The sequence below is a fragment of the Carcharodon carcharias genome, chromosome 15 (genome assembly GCF_017639515.1).
Source record: "Carcharodon carcharias isolate sCarCar2 chromosome 15, sCarCar2.pri, whole genome shotgun sequence".
In the NCBI taxonomy this organism is placed as follows: Eukaryota; Metazoa; Chordata; class Chondrichthyes; order Lamniformes; family Lamnidae; genus Carcharodon; species Carcharodon carcharias.
Genome location: NC_054481.1, coordinates 75,697,412 through 75,717,992, shown reverse-complemented (window position 1 = coordinate 75,717,992; position 20,581 = coordinate 75,697,412). Strand labels below are relative to the sequence as shown.

Below are 20,581 nucleotides of genomic sequence, written 5' to 3'. Positions count from 1 at the left end.
CTCAGGCCCAATCATCTGACAAAAGGAAGTCACTGTCTACCTTGAGAGACAGAGCCTCCTTCGGCATTGCACCTCAGACATATTGAGGTAGCTGCGTCGCCGCCTATAAACTCTGGTAGCGGGATAGTGACGTATTCTGCGGCCCCTTCTACTTTGGATTTCCTGCTGACCCTGTGTCCCTTATGTCTGCGCTTCTCCTCCCACAGGTCCCTCCCCTGGAAGCTGCACTGGGACACCTGGCCTCCTTTCCCTTCTGCCCCTCCCTTCCTCCTCAGAGGAGGTGCCACCAGCGGAGACCACAATCCCCATTATCAGGGTAAAGGAAGACTGTCTGATACCTGGAAGGGTCCACATGGTCTGAATTCTCCGGGGGCCTGGCAAACACCAAAGGTCCTGAAATGAAGCCCCGAACAGAGATGAGGCTACCAAGTACCAATAAGCAACCAGCAGCTGTCTCCAAAATTCCTCACTATTCATACTGGCAATGCTGCTGACCTTTCTTATCCTGCCTGTGGATGAGGCTTTTGAAAATGTTGGCTGGCCACCTGCCCATTTCGACCATGCGACAAGCGCAAAATCGCACGGGCGATGGAAAATCACTGTCAATGGACCGTTAAGGGCCTTAAATGGCCTGTTAATTAATGGTGGGCATGGCTCCAGCACCCGCGCATGCCTACCAACCCAAATATCACGCGAGTGTGCCCCTGAGGTCATCACATGCTATTTTACACCCGCTTTGTTGCCCATCCCTAACTGCCCTTGAACTGAGTGGCTTGCTAGGCCATTTCAGAGGGCATTTAAAAGTCAACCACATTGCTGTGGGTCTGGACTCACATATAGGCCAGATCAGTTAAGGACGGCAGATTTCCTTCCCTAAAGGACATTAGTGAACCAGATGGGTTTCTATGACAATCATGGTCACCATTACTGAGACTAGCTTTCAATTCCCATTTTTTAAAAAATTACTAATTTGAATTTAAAATGCACCAGCTGCAATGATGAGATTTGAACTAATATCCCCACAGAACTTTTCTAGGCCTCTAGATTATTAGGCCTGTGACATTACCTCTACATCACTATCTCCCACCTCATACCCAAAACCACAAATCTGTGTCCTCTAGTCCTTGTACAATCAGCTAATGAGAACAACCTTTCTCTAGCTACCTTAGCTAAACCTATAATCTTTGTTCCAAAGAGAACAGCCTCAGCTTCTCCAACCTAACCTTGCAGATAAAATCTCTCAGCCCTCGAACCAGACCAGTAAACCTTCTCTGCACCATCCCATGAACCTTTACATCCTTCTTAAAAGTGTGGTGAACAGAATTGGATGCAATACTCCAGCTGTGGCCTAACCAGAGCGTTATCAACGTTCATCATAACTTTCCTGCTTTTGCACTCAATACTTTTATTATGAAGCCCAAGTTCCCAAATGCTTTGCCAACTAATCTCTCCATGTGTCCTGTCACCTTCAATGATTTATGCACATAAACTCCTCTGTTCATTCACACTCTTTAGCTTGTGCCATCAATTCTATATTGCCTCTCCCTAAACCTTCTGCCAAAATGTATCACTTCACAGTTCTTTGTATGAAATTCCATCTGCCATTTGTCTGCCCATTCTGCTAGCCTATCAATGTCTTGTGTTCTTGTGCTGTTGCAGTTAATTGGTCCCATCCTCACTGTTTTCCACACCTCCAAGTTTGTTACCATTGGCAAATTTTGAAATCTTACTCTGTATTTCAATATATACTTATATGCATCAAAAAAGCAGTGGTCCAAGCACTCATGTTTGGGAACCACAACTGTTCATCATCCTCCAGTTTGATAAACAACCAGTTACCATGACTCACTATTTTCTGTTCTTAAACCTATTTTTTTAGTCAGAGTCATAAAGTTATACAGCACAGAAACAGGCCCTTTGGCCCATCATGTCCATGCCAGCCATCAAGCACCTATCTGTTCTAATCCCATTTTCCAGCACTTGGCCCATAGCCCTGTATGCTGTGGCATTTCAAGTGTTCATCTAAATACTTTTTAAATGTTGTGAGCGTTCCTGCCTCAGGCAGTGAGTTCCAGATTCCAACCACCTGCTGGGTGAAAAACCTTTTCCTCAAATCCCCTCTAAACCTTTTGCCCCTTACCTTAAATCTATGCCCCCTGGTTATTGACACCTTCACTAAAGGGAAAAGTTTCTTCCTATCTACCCAATCTATGCCCTTCATAATTTTGTATACCTCTATCAGATCCCCCCTCGGCCTTCTCTGCCCTAAGGAAAACAACCCTAGTCCATCCAGTCTCTTCATTGCTGAAACGCTCCAGCCCAGGCAACATATGGTGAATCTCCTCTGCACCCTAGTGTTTTATACAGCTCCAACATAATCTTCCATTAGTTCTGATGAAGAGTCATACGGACTCGAAACATTAACTGTATTCCTCTCAGCAGATACTGTCAGACCTGCTGAGTTTTTTGAGCTATTTTTGTTTTTGTTTCAGATTTCCAATCTTCGCAGTATTTTGCTTTTATCCAACATAACCTCCTAAGAATGTCCTATGCTTCGGCTAATAAAGGCAAATATCCCATATGCCTTCTTAACCACCTTATCTACCTGTGCTGCTGCCTTCAGGGATCTATGGACAAGTACACCAAAGTTCCTCTGATCTTCTGTACTTCCTAGGGACCTAACAGACCATCGGCTATTCCCTTGCCATGTTAATCCTCCCAAAATGCACCACCTGACACTTCTCAGGATTAAATTCCATTTGCCACTGCTCTGACTATCTTACCAGCCCATCTATATCACCCTGTAATCTAAGGCTTTCCTCCTCACTAAATCATTAATGTACACTACAAACAGCAAGTGTCCCAGCACCGATCCCTGTAATATACCACTTGTTACAGGCTTCCAATCGCAAAAACAATCTTCACTCATCACCCTCTGCCTCCTGCCACTAAGCCAATTTTGGATCCAATTTGCCAAATTGCCCTGTGGGACCTTGTCAAAAGTCTTACTGAAGTCCATGTAGACTACATCAACTGCACTACCCTCATCTACACAACAAGTCACCGCTTCGAAAAATTCAATCAAATTTGTTACACATGATCTCCCCTTGACAAAGCCATGCTGACTATCCCTGGTTAATCCCTGCCTCTCCAAGTGCAGATTACTCCTGTCCCTCACAATTTCTTCCAATAGTTTTCCTACCACTGATGTTAGATTCACTGGCCTGCAATCACCTGGTTTATCTCTACTACCCTTCTTGAATAATAGTACCAAATTTGCTGTCCTCCATCCTCTGGCACCTCTCCTGTGGCCAGAGAGGATTTGAAAATTGGTGTCAGAGCCCCTGCAATCTCCTTCCTTGCCTCACAGAGCAGCCTGGGATACATCTCACCTGGGCCTGGGATTTATCCACTTTTAAGCCCACTAAAACCACTAATACCTCCTCCTTTTCAAAGCTAATTTGTTCAAGTATATCACAGCCCCTCCTCCCTGACCTACATCGTCCTTCTCCATTGTGAACGCAGATGAAAAGTAATCATTTAACACCTCACCTACGTCCTCCAGTTCCACACACAGATTGCCACTTTGGTCCCTAATAGGCCCTACTCTTTCCCTGATTATCCTCTTGTCCTTAATATATTTATAAAATGCCTTGGGATTTTCCTTTATCTTGCCCGCCAGTGTTTCCTCATGCCTTCTCTTCACTCTCTGAATTACTTTTTTAAGTACTCCCCTACACTTTCTATACTCCTCTAGGGCTTCCGCTGCCTTCAGCCCTCTGTATCTGCCATAAGTCTCAGGTTTTATTTCCTCATCAAATCCTCTATATCCCTTGTCATCCAGAGTTCCCTCGGCTTGTTGGTCCCACTCTTCACCTCTACAGAAACATGTTAGCCCTGAACTCTCACTATTTCCTTTTTGAATGGCAAAACCTTTTTGTCCAAGGTCCTATTCCATGGCCCTCAATTTTGTTAACCAACCTTTTATGTGGTACTTTGTCAAATGTTTTCTTAAAATTCATATAGGCAATATCCACTACATTCCCTTCATTGACCTTCTCTGTTACTTCATCAGAACTTCAAATAGATTAGTCAAACATGCGTTCCTATTTTTTTGCAAATCTGTGCTGACTCTCCTTAATTAACTCAAACCTCTCCGATTTCCAATTCCCTGGCACCTCCGTCATATCTTGAGAACATTGAAGATTATGTCAGTCCTTTCCACTATCTCCACCCCACTTCCTTTAGCCACCTGGAATGCAAGCCTACTAGACCAGGTGACTTATTCACTCTAAGCACAATCAGTCTTTCTAGTACATCCTGCCTATCAATCTTCACTCCATCCATTATCTCTATCATCTCTGCTTCAACAGCTATTTTGTCAGGACCCTCTTCCTTAGTAAACACCGATACAAAGTATTTATTAAGTATTCATTCATCCCCTGCTTCTAAGCATATATCACGTTTCTTCCTAATAGGTCCAAACTTGCCTCTTCCTACCCATTTACATGCCAGTAGAAGACTTTTGTGTTCCCTTTCCGTTTACTGCCACTAAATTCTCCCATTCTCTTTTTGCCAGTCTTATTTTCATCATGACTTCCCTCTCAATTTATTGTATGTCCGGTTAAGTTTTTGGTAATCCCCAGGGTGTTGATGTTAGGATATTCAGTGATGGAACATCAGGGTTATTGGTTGATTCGCTTTAGTTGGAGATGGTCATTGCCTTGCATTTGTGCAAATGCAACTCACCACTTATGTTGTCCAGGTCTTCCACATTCAGGGACAGAAAACTTCAGCATCTGAGGAGGTGTGAATTGAACTGAACACTGTGCAGTCATCAGTCAACACCCCGACATCTAATCTTATGTTGGAGGGAAGATCATTGATGAAGCAGCTAAAGATGATTGGGCCTAGTACCCTACGTTGAGAATCTCTTGCAGTGATATACATTCTATAAGGCTGTCAGGCAGAATGCTCACATCCATGCTGATGAATTGATTACAAAAACAGAGTTACCTGGGAAAACTCAGCAGGTCTGGCAGCATCGGCGGAGAAGAAAAGAGTTGACGTTTCAAGTCCTCATGACCCTTCCACAGAGCTGTTCTGTGGAAGGGTCATGAGGATTCGAAACATCAAGTCTTCTTCTCCGCCGATGCTGCCAGACCTGCTGAGTTTTTCCAGGTAATTCTGTTTTTGTTTTGGATTTCCAGCATCCGCAGTTTTTTGCTTTTATCTCTGATGAATTGATTGTTTATTCCAGCCATGAAAGAGAAGTAACTAATTGCAATGAATGTTTAGAATGAACATTTACAATGTATAACATGGCTAATGTTACTAATTTCCATAATTGTTCTCAATGACATGAAAATGCATTTAAAATGTATTAGCCAGCACATAATTCAAAGTAAGTAATGTATCTTCCTCTTAATGTTACATGTTGCATGTAAGTGTCAAAGAAACTTATAGATGTATTCAGAAAGAATTACTCAAATACCTGGCTTATCCAATTCATTTTCAGATGAATCTATCAACATCCCTTCAGTAAACAGCAACGATCCATCGTTAGGTTCAGGCTTGACTCCTAATAACTTGCACATCAAAGGATATGTATGAATACTGCCAAAAGGCTCTGACAGGTAAGAACTCTTAAAATCAGGGCCAAAAGCTCGGAAAATCATCTTCATGTCCATTTCTTCATTGTCAAATCCATGATCTCCTTTATTGATGTAAATTATGATTCTCTGAAATGATAAATGGTTGATTGATGAATATCTCACTGGCTCTCTTGGTACTCAGATAATGAAGGTATCTTTTGCCCAAAAAATAGCTGTTTGTGTGTTACAAATGAACAAAATGTTTAATCTCTTCCCCAAACTTGTCTTTTTGCCGCAGAATTTTCTATAAAAATAGCCATGAGACTAATGGCAATTCACCCCATTAATGCGTAAATTAGATAGCAACTTCAAACGAATGCATATGTACAGTTAGATGTAAAAATCTGGAAGTTACATCTGTGTGGTGGAAAATTTTGACATAAGGAAAAATAGAAGTGAAACTGCAACAACTTTTTCAATAAGAAATGAACATTTTGTTAAGGTAGTCTTTTTTTCATTCTTTCATAGGATGTGGACATCATTTGTAAGGCCACCATTTCTTATCTATCCCTAATTACCCTTAAACTGAGTGGTTTGCCAGGACATTTCAGGAGAAGTTAAAAGTCAAACACATTGCTGTCAATCTGGACAAAAACAGAATTACCTGGAAAAACTCAGCAGGTCTGGCAGCATCGGTGGAGAAGAGGCAGCATCGGCGGAGAAGAAAAGAGTTGACGTTTCAAGCCAGACCAAGTAAGGATGGCAGAATTTTTTTTATTCATTCATGAGATGTGGGCATCACAGACCGGGCCAGCATTTATTGCCCTTGAGAAGATGGTGGTGAGCTGCTTTCTTGAAGCGCTGCAGTCCATGTAGTGTAGGTACACCCCAGTGTTGTTAGGGAGAGAGCTCCAGGATTCTGACCCAGCGACAGTGAAAGAACGGTGATGTATTTCCAAGTCAGGATAGTGAGTGACTTGGAGGGTAACTTCCAGGGGGTGGTGCTCCTTTCCTAAAGGACATTAGTGAACCAGATGGGTTTTTACAACACTCAACAATAACTGCCATGGTCACCACTTGTGAGACTAGATTTATATTCCAGATTTAATAACTGAATTTAAACTTCACTCGCTGCCATGGTGGGATTTGAACCCATGTTCTTAGACCATTAGCCTGGTCTTCGGATTAGTAGTCTAATGACATTATCACTATGCTACCATCTGCCCAGTCTGGTGGAAGCAGAGGCAATCAACATTTTCAAAAGAAATCAGCTGGGCACTTGAGGGACATAAACTTGCAGGGCTATGGGGAATAGAGCATGGGAATGGGACTGACTGGATTGCTCTACAGAGAAACAGGACTCAATGTGTAAAGAACAGTTTTTAAAATTTTTCTTGGACTGTGGCTTTAAAAAACTACACTGGCTGAAATTTAAAAAAAATGTTGCCTATAGCAGGAAGAGAAAATCTACAATGTTGCTACTTCTTGGAACAGTGTGTGCCAGGTTGGATGATGGTGCCGGAAAGGACATGGTTTAAGAGAGAACTGCCAAGCAATGGCATTTGATTGGCAGGTGACCAGGGTTTTTGTGATAGCAATAACCAAGAGAAGGATCTAGACCCGCCAACAGGAAAGACCTAAAAAACCTCTCTCTCCTGTGTTTATTTTTGGTAAAACTCCAATAATTCTGCCATAGTAGTTAGCTGGCTATTCCTCGCATCTCCGTATCCTATTTTTTTTGAGAAACCCCTGTCAAGAGAAAAGAGGAGAAATCACTGGTAGAGACATTAAAATCAGGTTTTCAACTAGTAAACTGGAAGTGCTGGAAGATCACCACATGTTAGCAATACAAGTCTGAAAAGAACTTGGTAAATTTCAAGCAAAATCAACTCCTGTACTCCGGATTGGTGCTATCGAACTAATTTTACCTCGCCCTTAAAATCCTTGTTCTGTGTGTCATATGTGTGTGTGTGTGTGTGTTGTGTGTCTGTGTTTGTGTAAGGATTAAAAAGTGGTAAAATGAGTTAAGAGTTAGCAGTTCATATTTCTTTCTTTTGTCATTGATTAAAAACAATTTGTTTAATAAACAGTTATTTACTTGTTAAGTTTACAAACCTGCTGCTCGTATTCTGTTAATCTAAATTCAATTAAATTACACAGTTAGGTAATATTGGGGCAATTTGGTGGTCCGATTCAACTTTCTCACATTTGTCCTGGCTTGGGAGCAGTGGGACATCACATTACAGCGTGCTATCCCCAGTGAGTTGTGACAGATGGGACAAGTGGCCTTTTTCTTTTCCGCAATAACTCTATGCCTTTATGACTCTATTTGTGAGAAATAAATTAGGAACTCCACTTCTCTGCACAGAAGTTCCCAATCTCAGGCTGGTCTTCCAGAGGAAGATAAACCAAATCTGAAGACTGCAGGATGCTTCTATTTCGAGTTGCTGTGGAGCAGGATTTCTGTAATAAATCTAAATCTATTCCCTAAATCTGTGAATGCTGTATGGAAAGGCATGTCACAGCTGCGGAAGAAAATAGCTGATAGCAAGGGTGGGGCTGGGGGCAGTGAATGGTGTGCAAAATTAAGAAGAAATAGGCATTGCTTTGCTATTTTGCTGTTACATTTGTTACCCGAAAACGTGGCTATTAATGGACTGAGAAAAATGGCAAAAATTGAAGATGGAATTAGTATATGTAGAAATCATTTGGGTTTGGAATTATTTTGTAGAAGGACAATGAAAGAAATAAACATATTCTAAAGGATCCAACTTTCAGATCATTCACCATTTAATTTATATAGAGAATAAAGATTCACAAGTTTTGATTGAATTACACTTTCCATAACCCTTTTCGAGTTAAAATAAAAACAAATGTGTTTGTTACTTACCCCATTTACATTATATCCTTTGTCTCCATAAACAAGGATTGGCAAAATACGATCATTTTTACTATAATGAAATCTTTCAGGAAATTCTTCCTTTTTACAGACTTTTAAATGAGGATGGGCATTCTTCAGTGCCTGGTAGACTTCTTCTGTCTTTCCTTCCTTTGGTAAAAGCATCCCAAAGCCTCCATAGTCTAATAACTGAAACTTAATATTTTTAAAATTGATAAATTTTGACAGCCTGATTTCATTCACTTTAGGGGCTTTCTTTACTGTCGTCATTCCATGGTCTGAAGTTATTATAACATTTAGCTTATCCTTCAGGTTGTGCTTCTCAATACTGTTTATTAGGTAACCAATGGTTCGATCAATCTGTCGAATGATATCACGTCTCTGCTGTGTTTCTGGTCCCATTTTATGCCCAACATTATCAGGCTCTCCATAGTAAAGAGTTAAAAAATCAAAGTCTTCCTTTTCAAACCATTCCATTACAATATTGATGTTTATCCTCCATTCTGTCTCATTAGCATTTGGGTGAGTAAATGATTCCCCTAGAGATCTGTACACTGCTTGTCCGCCGTATGTCACATTTCCACCTGGATAGTGGAATGATGCAACTTTTTTTCCCTGTGAGAAGAATTCCTATTCATAAAAATATCCTTAACATTCAAAAAAACTTGGGAATCACACTTCTAATGGTTCAAATTACTAAATGATGTGGTGCACAGCTAAATATGCCATAAAATTAAAAAGGATTAAACAATATTGAAATGAAACAGATCCCAAATTTTGCAAGCACTGTTTGAGTAGAGGGCTGGTACAACAAAACTAAATTGGTGCAAAACCTGTTGATAGAACTCGATTTATGACTCTTGCAAAACATAATTTAGACTGAGCATAAACAGTAACTAATTCCATTTTTTTTATTCATTCAAGGGATGTGGGCTTCACTGTCTAGACCAGCATTTATTGTCCATCCCTAATTGTCCTTGAGAAGGTGGGGATGAGCTGCCTCTTCTTGAACCCCTGCAGTCCATGTGGTGTAGGTACACCCACTGTGCTGTTAGGGAGGGAGTTCCAGGATTTTGACCCAGAAACAATGAAGGAATGGCGATATATTTCCAAATCAGGATAGTGAGTGGCTTGGAGGGGAACTTCCAGGTAGTGGTGTTCCCATCTCTTGGGTACCCTTGACCTTCTAGATGGTAGTGGTCGTGGGATTGGAAGGTGCTGTCTAAGGAGCCTTGGTGAATTCCTGCAGTGCACCTTGCAGATGGTACACACTGCTGGTACTGTGCATCGGTGGTGGAGGGAGTTAATGTTTGTGGATGGGGTGTTAATCAAGCGGGCTGCTTTGTCTTGGATGGTGTCAAGCTTTTTTGAGTGTTGTTGGAGCTGCACTCATCCAGGCAAGAGTATTCCAATACATTCCTGACTTATGCCTAGTAGATGGTGGACAGGCTTTGGGGAATTAGGAGTTGAGTTACTTGTCACAGGATTCCTAGCCTCTGACCTGCTCTTGTAGCCACAGTATTTATATGGCTAGTCCAGTTCAGTTTCTGGTCAATGATAGTGGGGGATTCAGCGATGGTAATACCATTGAATGTCAAGAGTCGATGGATAGATTCTGTCTTGTTGGAGATGGTCAGTAGCTAATGCTATTTATTATTCTCCTGTGGGGTAATGACCCCAAACCTATGAAAGCGTTTCAGTGGAATCTGTAGAAGTTTGGGAAACCAGTTGTACCTCCAGCATACTGAGAAAATATGTGAATTAATTAAGGATATTAGAGAAAATGAGGCCTGATACCTCTTAGAACTGCAAAATACAGTAGATACTGGAAATCTGAAATAAAAATAAAAATGTTCGAAAAAGTGTGCATCTGTGGAAAGGGAAACAGAGTTAATAAGTAGTCATTTGGTCGTACAGAACTTGAATATTGCTGAAAAAAAGAGACTTGCTATTGAAGCTTTTCACTTGCACTCATGAGGATAGATCACAAGAAATTACCAACATTAAAGGGAACAATAATTTATAGTGCATCTTCTCAGGCGGTGTAAATTGTTGTTCCCTTTACCATTGGTATTCTTGTGAACTGTCCTGATGAATGCAAGATGGAAGCAAGTCTCTTTTTTTCAGCAATACTCAGAGTTAATAAGCTGATTTTTCCCATAGACATCGAGATCCCAAAGTCAGGATCATTTTTGAGTCCTGACCCTGCTTGTGTCCCCCACCCTCGGTGACCTTATGGGAAGCAGCCAATTAAGATGCCACCACCACATTTGCTGCCCAATTAAGGATGGAACAACAGTGACACAAGAGGCCCAATCAGAAGGCTCACATCACCGTATGGCTGGCAGCTGCAATGATGAGGCAGAAACAGCAGTGCCTCAAAATGGAGGTGCTCTTGGGTGCCTGTAGAGAATTTTAAATAAAGGACCAATATCTGCAGGCCATCGGTGTGGAGAGGGAACCCATCACCGGATTGATTGTGGCTGCAGCTGTGGCCCTTTCACCTTTGTATCTCCTTCACTGTGGCATTGAGAGATAGCTCTGATGGATTCTCGATCTGATGCCAGGAGGCCCCCTCCAAGTAGTTGTTGGGCTCTGACTCAGCAAGAGGGACAGTCCAATTCTAGGAAAATGCTGACATATTTGGAAAATGTGAGGTCTTATTTGGCCTAATTGGCTGTGGGTTGCTGTGGTAGCCCAAGACTGGAAACTCCCACTTGAGGGCAGGATAGCATTGGGGATCCACCCCAATGCCACAATCTGAATTTCCTTGTACCTCCCTCTCCCCAGCCTCATGAGAATAGTTCCAGGGATGAGGAATTTCAGTTATATTGATAGACTGGAGAAGCTGGGACTGTTTTGTTGGAGAAGAGAAGGCTGAGAGGAGATTTGTTGGAGGTATTCAAAGTCATGAGGGGCCTGGACAGAATTGATAGGGAAAAAATGTTCCCACTGGTGGAAGGATCAGGAATGTGAAGGTACAGATTTCAGGTAATTGGCAAAAGAAGCAATGGAGACATGAGGAGAAATTTGTTCAGCAGCGAGTGTGGAATCTGGAAAGCACTGCCTGAAAGGATGGTAGAGGAAGATTCAATAGAGGTATTCAAGAGGGCATTAGATTATTATCTGAAAAGGAAAAAATATGTGCAGGATTACTGGGGGTGGGAGGAGATGGGATTAAGTAAATTGCTCCTTCAGAGAGCTGTCGTAGACATAATGGGTCAAATGGTCTCCTTCTGTGCAGCAACAGTTCTGTGATTTTGTGAAAACTTGACAGTAGGTGTCTAAACTTTCCAATTAAGGTCAACCATGAGGCACCAACAAAATAAAGCACACAAGAAAACCTACATTAGTGTGCCTTCAGATTCTAAACAGACCTGGTTTTGAGCTGTAATCCAGAGAGGAAGTACTCCATTATCCCACCATTCTGATTTGCATAATGTGAGTTTGTGTGGTAGTTTAAGTAGGGTCGTAGTATTGAAATACATGTTGTGGACAACTCCATGATCTTGAATCCATCGTCCTATGAAAAAGGAAGAATGTAGCTTCGAACTGCTGAACAAAGAATAACAAACACCAACCAGATACAAGTTCAACCAGCTAAATACCTTATAAGCAGACCATGAACTGTTCAAATACTGTGTATATTGTTCATATTTGTAAACTGAGTCTTGTTCAAATTTGTACAATTTATCCTGCCCTTCTCCCTGTCCTTATATTTTATAGAATTGTGTTGAGAAAGAACACAGGTCTGAGGGGAAACTGAGTGAGAGACCAACAGGTAAAAGCAGTGCCAGGGAATCAGAAACAGTCAGTCACTATGTTCTCCGCATTTCATAGAGGCCAGGGAAGAATTGTAGAACCTGGAGGTAAGGAAGCACAGAGCTGACAGTCTGGCAGCAGAGTAGCAGAAGAGTTATAAATATAGTGTTACGATCCCGGCTGATGTTACTACTGGGCAAGTCAGATCCCAGAGTGAAACCTGGCTTGATAGATCCTAACTTATATTTTATTTTTAAGAAACCATGGAAGTAAGTAACAGAACAAATTCACAAGAGTCTGCAGTTGAACTTTTAACACAAAGAATAAAATATTTATTAAGCAAGAGAAATGAACTATATTATATCAGACAAAAGATTGGAAAGACCTCAATACAAACACAAGAAAATGATTCAAATATTCACTATTCCTAACCCCAGCTATATCTTTATAAACACATACAAGTTAGGAAAGGCAAAATGATTTACCATATTTATCTTATACTCTAATATTCAGGGTAAGTATGCAGTACATGTGAACCAACTGGCGAATTGTGATCAGACACACCACACTCCAAAGTAAATGACAGATGCGACCAAAGCAGAGTCTATGGATTTCTCAACAACCCACCCAGAAGCTTATCACACCGTGAGCCAACCAGTCTTACTGAAACTCTGCCTTTCTCATGAGGGTTACCAATATCCATGTTTGAGGAACACACCTTGGAATTCCCTCCAAACATCACTCCCACTCAAATGGCTTCAACAAGGATCTACCTCCAGGGTTTCAATCTCACGTTCTGAGACTCCTTTCCCCAGGATCTTCGAGTACACTCAAGCTTCACCTTCCAAGCACACTTTCAGGTCTTTGACCATGTTATGCAGAACACCACTGCTCCAAAAGGGTTACCTTTGCGCATGAGGCCTGCAGCATGGAGTCACCAACCTTCGGCTGCCTTCTTGGATCTTCAGGGCTTCTCTCAAGCCCACTTCAATTGAAGTCTGCTCTTCGCAGCTCTTTCTTTAACCTGGGGCCTTTTTCTCTGCTCATTTCTCTCAACTTTACTGAAAAGGATCTGTTTCTGATCTCTGCCCTTGTCCCTCACCTGCCACTTTCATCTGGGATGTTTTTCTGACCCACTCTCTGATTTGGGACCTTCTCCCTGTCCCCCTCCTTGAGTCCTGCTTCCTGGGACACTTTCTCTTGAATGGTGCTCCTGTTCAAGTCACCTGACTCCAGTTTTGCATTGTTTAACATCCTTTCCTTCTGCGATTGAGCACAAAGCTGGTTCCTGGCCTAAAGATGTGAAAATGGGCAAACTGCTCATGCGCAACCTTTTCCCAGCTGGCGCATGTGTAGAAGTCCCGAAGCCTGACAGGAACCGTAGATCCTGAACTGCAACTTCAGTTTAAACTAAAGCTAAGTATTGGAGTTCGTTACAGTAGGGTGACTGGATTTTCAAAAGTCAAAACTGGGACACATTGAAAATTATTCATAAAATGATTTACATCATTTTTAAACATAATGGCATAATAGTAAAAGTTAAATACTGTGGATTCTGGAAATCTGAAATAAAATCAGAAAATGCTGGAAAAACTCAGCAGGTCTGGCAGCGTCTGTGGAGAGCAGTAACCTCTGACGAGCATTGGAAAGTGCTGGCTCGCAGAAATGAGAAGAAATAAAAGCTTACTTACCTGGTCCTGAAAATTGCGTTGATACTTCTGTTCGCTGGAGCTGCTTGGGACCTGCATCGAAAGAATCCTCGCAGGCCCCAGAGAAATCTAGATGCAGCGTATTCAAGGAAGCCACGCCCCCTTTTTTACAGCACTTGCTGCCTTGAGGCAGATAAGTTTAAAGAGCCAGGGAAATTGACAAACCAGGGAAAGGTAAGTGTCTAAGGTAAGTGGATAGGATCTGGGGGTTGGAAGTCTCTGGAGGTCAGGGGGTCAGAGCTCTGTGAGGGGCTGTCTGAGGTCAAGTGGGGCAGAGGGGTCTGGGGCGGAGAGGTCTGGGATGGGAGGGGTCTGGGGGGGTGCCCGGAGGTGTGAGGTTGGGGGTTAAGGGGGTGGGTCCGGAAGTTGGCATGTCCGAGGACTGGGGGAGGATGGGGGCATTCAGAGATGGGGGAGGTCATGGGGGGCCAGAGGTTGGGGGGTCCAAGTCCGAGCCTGGGGAAAGTCTGGGTCTGTGGAGGGAGGGGGTGGGGTTCACAGGTTTGGGGTGTCCAAGAACTGCGGGAGGTGTGCGTTTGAAGGTGGGGGATGTTGAGGGCGGGTGGGGAATGTCAGGGGGGCCCTGCAGTCAGGGGGTGATCAGAGGAGGGCCCGAGGTCTGCGGGGTCCAAGGTCAGGGGAAAGGGGTGAGGGGGTGCATCCGGAAGTCGGCATGTCCGTGGACTGGGGGAGGATGAGGGCGTTCAGAGATGGGGTGGGGGAGGTCGTGGGGGGTCCAGAGATCAGAGAAGGGCGGGCCAAGGTCGGTGGGGGTCTGAGGTCGGGGGGAGGTTAGGGGCGTTCGGAGGTCGGGGTGGTGCAAGGTTGGGGGTGGGGATTGAGGTCGGCATGGGGACAGTGGGGGAGGGGTTCCAAGGCCGGGGTGGGTGAGGTGTGGGTGGAGGAGGTAGGTTTGTCGAGGGGTGATGGGATGAGTCCCTTGGGTGAGGGGGCGGGAGTGTGGAGTGGTGAGTGCGGGGGCGTGGGGGAGTCCCATGGGGTCGGCCTGGGTCTTTACCATAGTCACTCAGAAGTTAGAAGAGGTTTTAATTCTTCTAACTTTTCCCGGGTGACTATTGGTATAACCCTGGCGGAACCATCCAAAGTTTGCGATTTAAGTCGCATTTTCGGATGGTTCCCAGCACAGCGCCATTGTCCAGAGGACGTGTGCACATCTTGGCAATTGCAGTGCAAACCCTTACGTGGGAACTTCCCAGAGATATTCCAAATGTTTTAATAGCAGAACAAGGGTCATCACTCTGAAAGCACAGCATAAATACAAGGGACAGATGGCCCTGTTGGGGGGAGGGGTGCTGGAGTTGGGGATAAAGGATAAAAAATTTATAAAAGGATGAAAAATATCATAATTATTTACAGCACCCCTATTATACACTATAATATGACTTTAGTTTCTTAGTACAAAAGTTTAACAGAAAACAAACTTCAGTATAATGACCACAGTATCTTTACAGCGGAGGCCATTAGGCCCATTGAATCTGCACTGGCTCCCTGGAAGAGCATTCCACCTAGTCCCACTCCCCTGCCTTATCCCTGTAACCCTGCACACTCTCTCTTTTCAGACAGCAATCCAGTTGCCTTTCGAATACCTCAAAAGAATTTGCCTCCACCACCCCTTCAGGAAGTTTAGGGAGAATTTTCTCCCCCGTCGGAGGGGTTGAGCGGGAGGGGGGGTGTGGGCGTGCGTTTAGCTGATCGCCGCCTGTGATCAGTTTGGCGCCACCATTTTACATTGGCGGGCCCAGCATGACGCGCACTCGGAAGCACCATTCGCTCCCTGTGTGAGCGGGGGGAGTAGGCTGACTCAGGGCTTTTGCTCGTGCGCGCAAAGGATCATAGAAATCTCCCCAAGGCACAGAGCTGCCTCAGGGAGATCTGTTTGATTTTTAAAAATTTTAATAAAGACAAAAAAATTTTTTAAGACACGTCCCCTCATGTGACAGTGTCACATGAGCTGGGACATGTCAATGAGTTTTATTAAAAAATGTTATTAAACTTTGAAAACCCTCATGAAACCTCATCCCGCTTGTGGATGAGATTTCATGAAAAATGCGAAGGCCGCCTCAGCTCTTCGCCTGCCGCCAACGTTAAGGTTGGACAGACAGCTCAGTTCAGTATTTTAATTGATATTTAAATGGCCTTAATAGGCCTTTGACAGTTCGGTGGGCGCGCAGCCGACTCCGGTGTGCGCCCACTGAACTGAATATCTAAATGACACGCGGTGATGTTGGGACGCATGCCTGACATCACCACATGTCATTTTACATGTCGGTGAGTGGGGCCTGCCCCCACTCGCCGACCCGAAGATTCTGCCCTTTGTTCCAGACTCCAACCACATTCTGGGTGAAAAATTTTTCCATTTTTTTACACTAGCTAATCCTAAAATTTCAAATTTACCTTTAATCAGTTCAGAGCTGCAAGGATGTATGCAGAAAAGTATAGGAATTGCAAGTTTAATTGTTGCAAATTAAACCTTATTATATGGACACTGGCACATTCACTTGATATTTTTGCAGGAGACATATTTTCAAATTCTAACTTCTTTTAGCAGGCCAAGAGACTTATACTAACCATGCTTAAAAGCAGAGAGGGGAGAAATCAAAAAAGTCTGTGATGGAGCAAAGTAGGCACAAGTTGGAAAATCTCCAATCAGATTCAAAAAATGAATCAGCACCATAATAAGAACAGTGATTTTAGCTGCCATGAACAACCACATCAACAAGATGACAAATAAACAACTATGCATTTTGAATGTTAAAGAGATGGGGACCCAAATCTCACTCTGCCTTAAAAGTGTAATGTGTTTTTGGTATACAGCAACCTCCCTGTTTCCATGGATATTGGGTGAGATTAAAGATCTAAAGTGCTAAAATAAATCCGCTGAAATAAGGAAACAGTTAAAGTTTGGAGATCAAACTCTCCTCTTTTCTGAAATCAGGTGCAGCCGGCGGCCTCCAAACATTACCCAAACCCGCACTCCCCCCGACTCTGCATGGGCAGCAAAGTCTGGCTGTATTTCAGACAGCTGCCCAGCACACTGCAGGATTGACTGTGTTTCATATATTCCCAGGACCCAGTGTGTGGCAGAAGGAGATGGGGGTGGGGTGGGGTGCGAGGGAGGCATCCTCCACAGTTTCATCCATCAGCGCAGGAGCACAGGGCAGGACCCGGCAGACTAAAACCCTGCGGTCCATTGGGAGTTGCCCGCTGTTTGTATTCGGAGAGTCAACTCCCCCTCCCTCTCATTGATTCTGGTGTCTCTCTGGGCTGGCGAGTGCTGGAAAAGATTTTACTAACTTTTTTTTCAAACAGTTCCTCCATGTGACTGCCATGCACCAGGGCTGATGGGAATTGCCACTCCCAAAACATGTGACCAGGTTTTCAAAGCTAGGTCACATTGAAAAGGCTTGGTGATACACATGTTGGGTAACCAATGACAGAAGTCTGGGGGAAGGGCAGGTGAAGGTACGAAGTCATGTGATGACATGTCATGAATATGTCCAGCCAGAGTTGGCTACCCTATTAAGACAGCGAAAACTTAAGATAGCAGTTACAAAACACCATCTCTCTCCACAACTAATTCCATTGCTGCCAGCTGAGATTACGTAGTTGACTGGAGCCTGGGCAAATCAACATCTGTTGGCCTCCAAATCATTCTACTGTAGAAGATATAGTGTTCCAGCAGTTATTTGCAATCTACATAGATGATACTTTCCAGAATGAGTCAATTGTCCTTCCAGTGCTTGGCAACATTGGGCTGTGAAAGGCTCAGCCTGGAAGATATCCTTTGTACAGACTGTGAATAACTGCTGGAACACTTTGGTGACAATTGAAATTTTCCCAGTCAGAGTTCTCTAAGGCCTCCTTCAAATGTTTGCTCCCTGACAAATCCCATGGTGCTCATTTTCAGATTCATAATAGTCAACATTTAAATAGAATGAAGGAATTTTGCTGTGAAAAGATTTAGAATGTTGGTGTCACTTTTATTTGTGACTCATGAACTTGGATTTTCTGTAAATGCTGTTCGGAGATTCAGTGATGGGGGTACAATCTGCCCGTGTCTTCCTGAGCCTGTGCTCGGTGAATTGGTAGGTTTTGCCTGAGTTATAGTATCTTGCACCCCAGGGATGGGCAATAACCAACTTTTTAAAGCTGTAATCATGGCTGGAGAGTATGAAGCAATATGCTGCTGCTTGTTAGGTCTGGCAGCATCTGTGGAGAGAGAAGTAGAGTTAACGTTTTGAGTCCAACATGACTCTTCTTCAGAACTTCAACATGAAGTCATAATGAACTCAAAACATTAACTCTGTTTCTTTCTCCACAGATGCTATCAGACCCGCTTGAGGTTTTGCAGCACTTTCTGTTTTTATTTCAGGTCTCCAGTATCTGCAGTATTTTGCTTTCTTACATTTGCTGTTATTAACCGAGGTAGTACTTCAGGATCCTTTCATAGTCTTTCACAAATTCAGCAGAAATCTGCTGGAATGTGCAGCTTTGAGAATGACTTTCAGCATTATTAGGGCTGGAAATGGGAGCAAGTGAAGGACACTGTGTACATCTTCAGTGTACAGGCGAAAAAGCAAATATAGCGAGACTGCGATATATTATATTTGCTCACATTTGTTGACACATGTGCTTTACTTAATTTTTCCAAACATGAAATCAAAGGGTTTTGACAATATTTTTGCTGTCTTTCAAACAGATAACTTTGCGATGGATGTGTTAATCCCTACACTACAAGAGCACTAGGAGCACCCTGGAGAGCAGAGCTCGAATGTTAAACAGTATAGGCAGGCAGCTCATTCACCAACTTATTTTACAGAAATAGCACAAAGTTTGAAGGGACAGGTGCGAATGGCCCAAGAGCGAATTGTGTTTTGGGAGAGAGCAGATGAGTGACAGTGCAGCATTACACTCCTGACTGCTCGCAACTTTTCATTTATTAAATAGTGTCATGTCAAGAAGGGGTTGAAAGTTCAGATTCTAAGCAATGTTGCTGAGTAATATTGGTGTTTTATACAAATTAGAATTATATTCGAATTATGAGGCCTATGATTAACGGTTAAGACTAGGGCCACAATTTAGAAGGAAATCAGCTCTAGTCAAATAACAGTTGAAAAAATGAAGTTATTTCCAGATTATTTACAATTAAGGAATGAATTTTACCCTCTCAAGTTACCTCATCTCCAGACTAAATTTTAATTTTCTGTCCCGGTTGCTCTTTGATTGAAACTGGTTTTATTTTTGGGTCAGTGCTTCTACAACGGAAAGATGAAAAGATTGGGGGTGGGTGGGGTGAGGGGGGGGTGGCGGGGCGCTACCTCTCCAAGTGTGATTTCTGGTTGGTGGACACTTGTCAATCTTGTGTCATCATCCACCGATTCTTAGGTGGAACACAAGAGGAGGAGCCATAGTGCAGCTGAAAGACAGGACACTGGGACACTTGGGGAAAACTCGGACCCCAGGAGATGTAGGTAAAAACCCGAATTGTGCGGGATACTTGAGGAAAAACCCGGACACAGAGGGCAGGATTTTCGGGTCGTTGGGCGGGCTGGGAAACGGGTGCCACCTGCGATCAGCCCGACTGCGATTTCACTCTGACAGGCTAATTAACAGCCAGTCAGTGCTGAAGACAGGGAGCTGAAGAATTTTAAATCCAAAAATAAACATTATGAAATTCTGAGGAAAGTCTCCACCCATAAGATTCACTCACCTAAAGATATTGATGATAAGAATTCTGCCCAGACACTTTTTTAAATTAATCACCGTAGCCTTATCCCACCCTTGGATGAGGTTTCCTCAAGAATGCAAAGGTCATCTGGCCGATTCATCGCCCTCCAACCATAACGTTGGACGGGCAACAAAAAAATCACCATCAATTGCTTCTTTAATGGCCTTAATAGGCCTCTTCATTGTTGGTGGGTGGCTGCCAACGCTCGTATGTGCCCACCGACCAAAATATGGTGTGAGAGCACAATGACATCGGGACACTTGCCTGATGTCATTGAGCGCCCAAGCTTGTCAGGAGCGCTCCTGCATGTAGAGCGAAAAATCCTGCTCTTAGGAAAAACCCAAACACCAGGACACTTGGGGAAAAACCCAGACACCAGGGGAAAAACCCGGACACCGTGACAAAAATCTGGACACCGGCACACTGAGGAAAAAACCCAGGCACCGAGATACTTGGGGGAAAACTGTGCATGACAGGTAGAGAAAAAAATGGGACACCAGGACATTTAGGGAAAATCCAGAAAGCGGAAAACTTGGGGAAAATCCCAGACTGCACAGGACACTTAGGGAAAAGTCTGGACACCAGGACATGGGGAAAAATCTGGACACTGGGAAACTTGGGGAAAATCCCAGACTGTGCGGGACACTTAGACCTGAATTTTTCCCGTGTTGGGCATGCTCGGTGGTAGCAGGCAGAGGTGGTCCTGGACCCAACCTCCGCCCGCGATTTGCTCCGCACCGGCATTTTACTCAGGTGGGCACATGCACATGAAAGGGCACTTCAATCTCCCTGAGGCGCAGAGCTGCCTCAGGGAGATTGAAGTGGTTTGTAAAAACATATTTACAGAAATTAAAAATTTAATGAGACA

General features: G+C 43.5%; 1 protein-coding gene across 1 annotated transcript in view; it reads right to left on the bottom strand.

Annotated features, from left to right (window-relative positions):
* Nucleotides 1-5,444: 5,444 nt before the first annotated feature.
* LOC121288391 (ectonucleotide pyrophosphatase/phosphodiesterase family member 7-like) overlaps nt 5,445-20,581 on the bottom strand; it is a 51,920-nt gene continuing 36,783 nt past the window's right edge. Inside the window, 3 exon segments of the mRNA XM_041206944.1 lie at nt 5,445-5,741; nt 8,485-9,108; nt 11,871-12,016. Of these exon segments, the coding sequence (XP_041062878.1) occupies nt 5,487-5,741; nt 8,485-9,108; nt 11,871-12,016 (1,025 nt within the window). The 3' untranslated portion in view covers nt 5,445-5,486.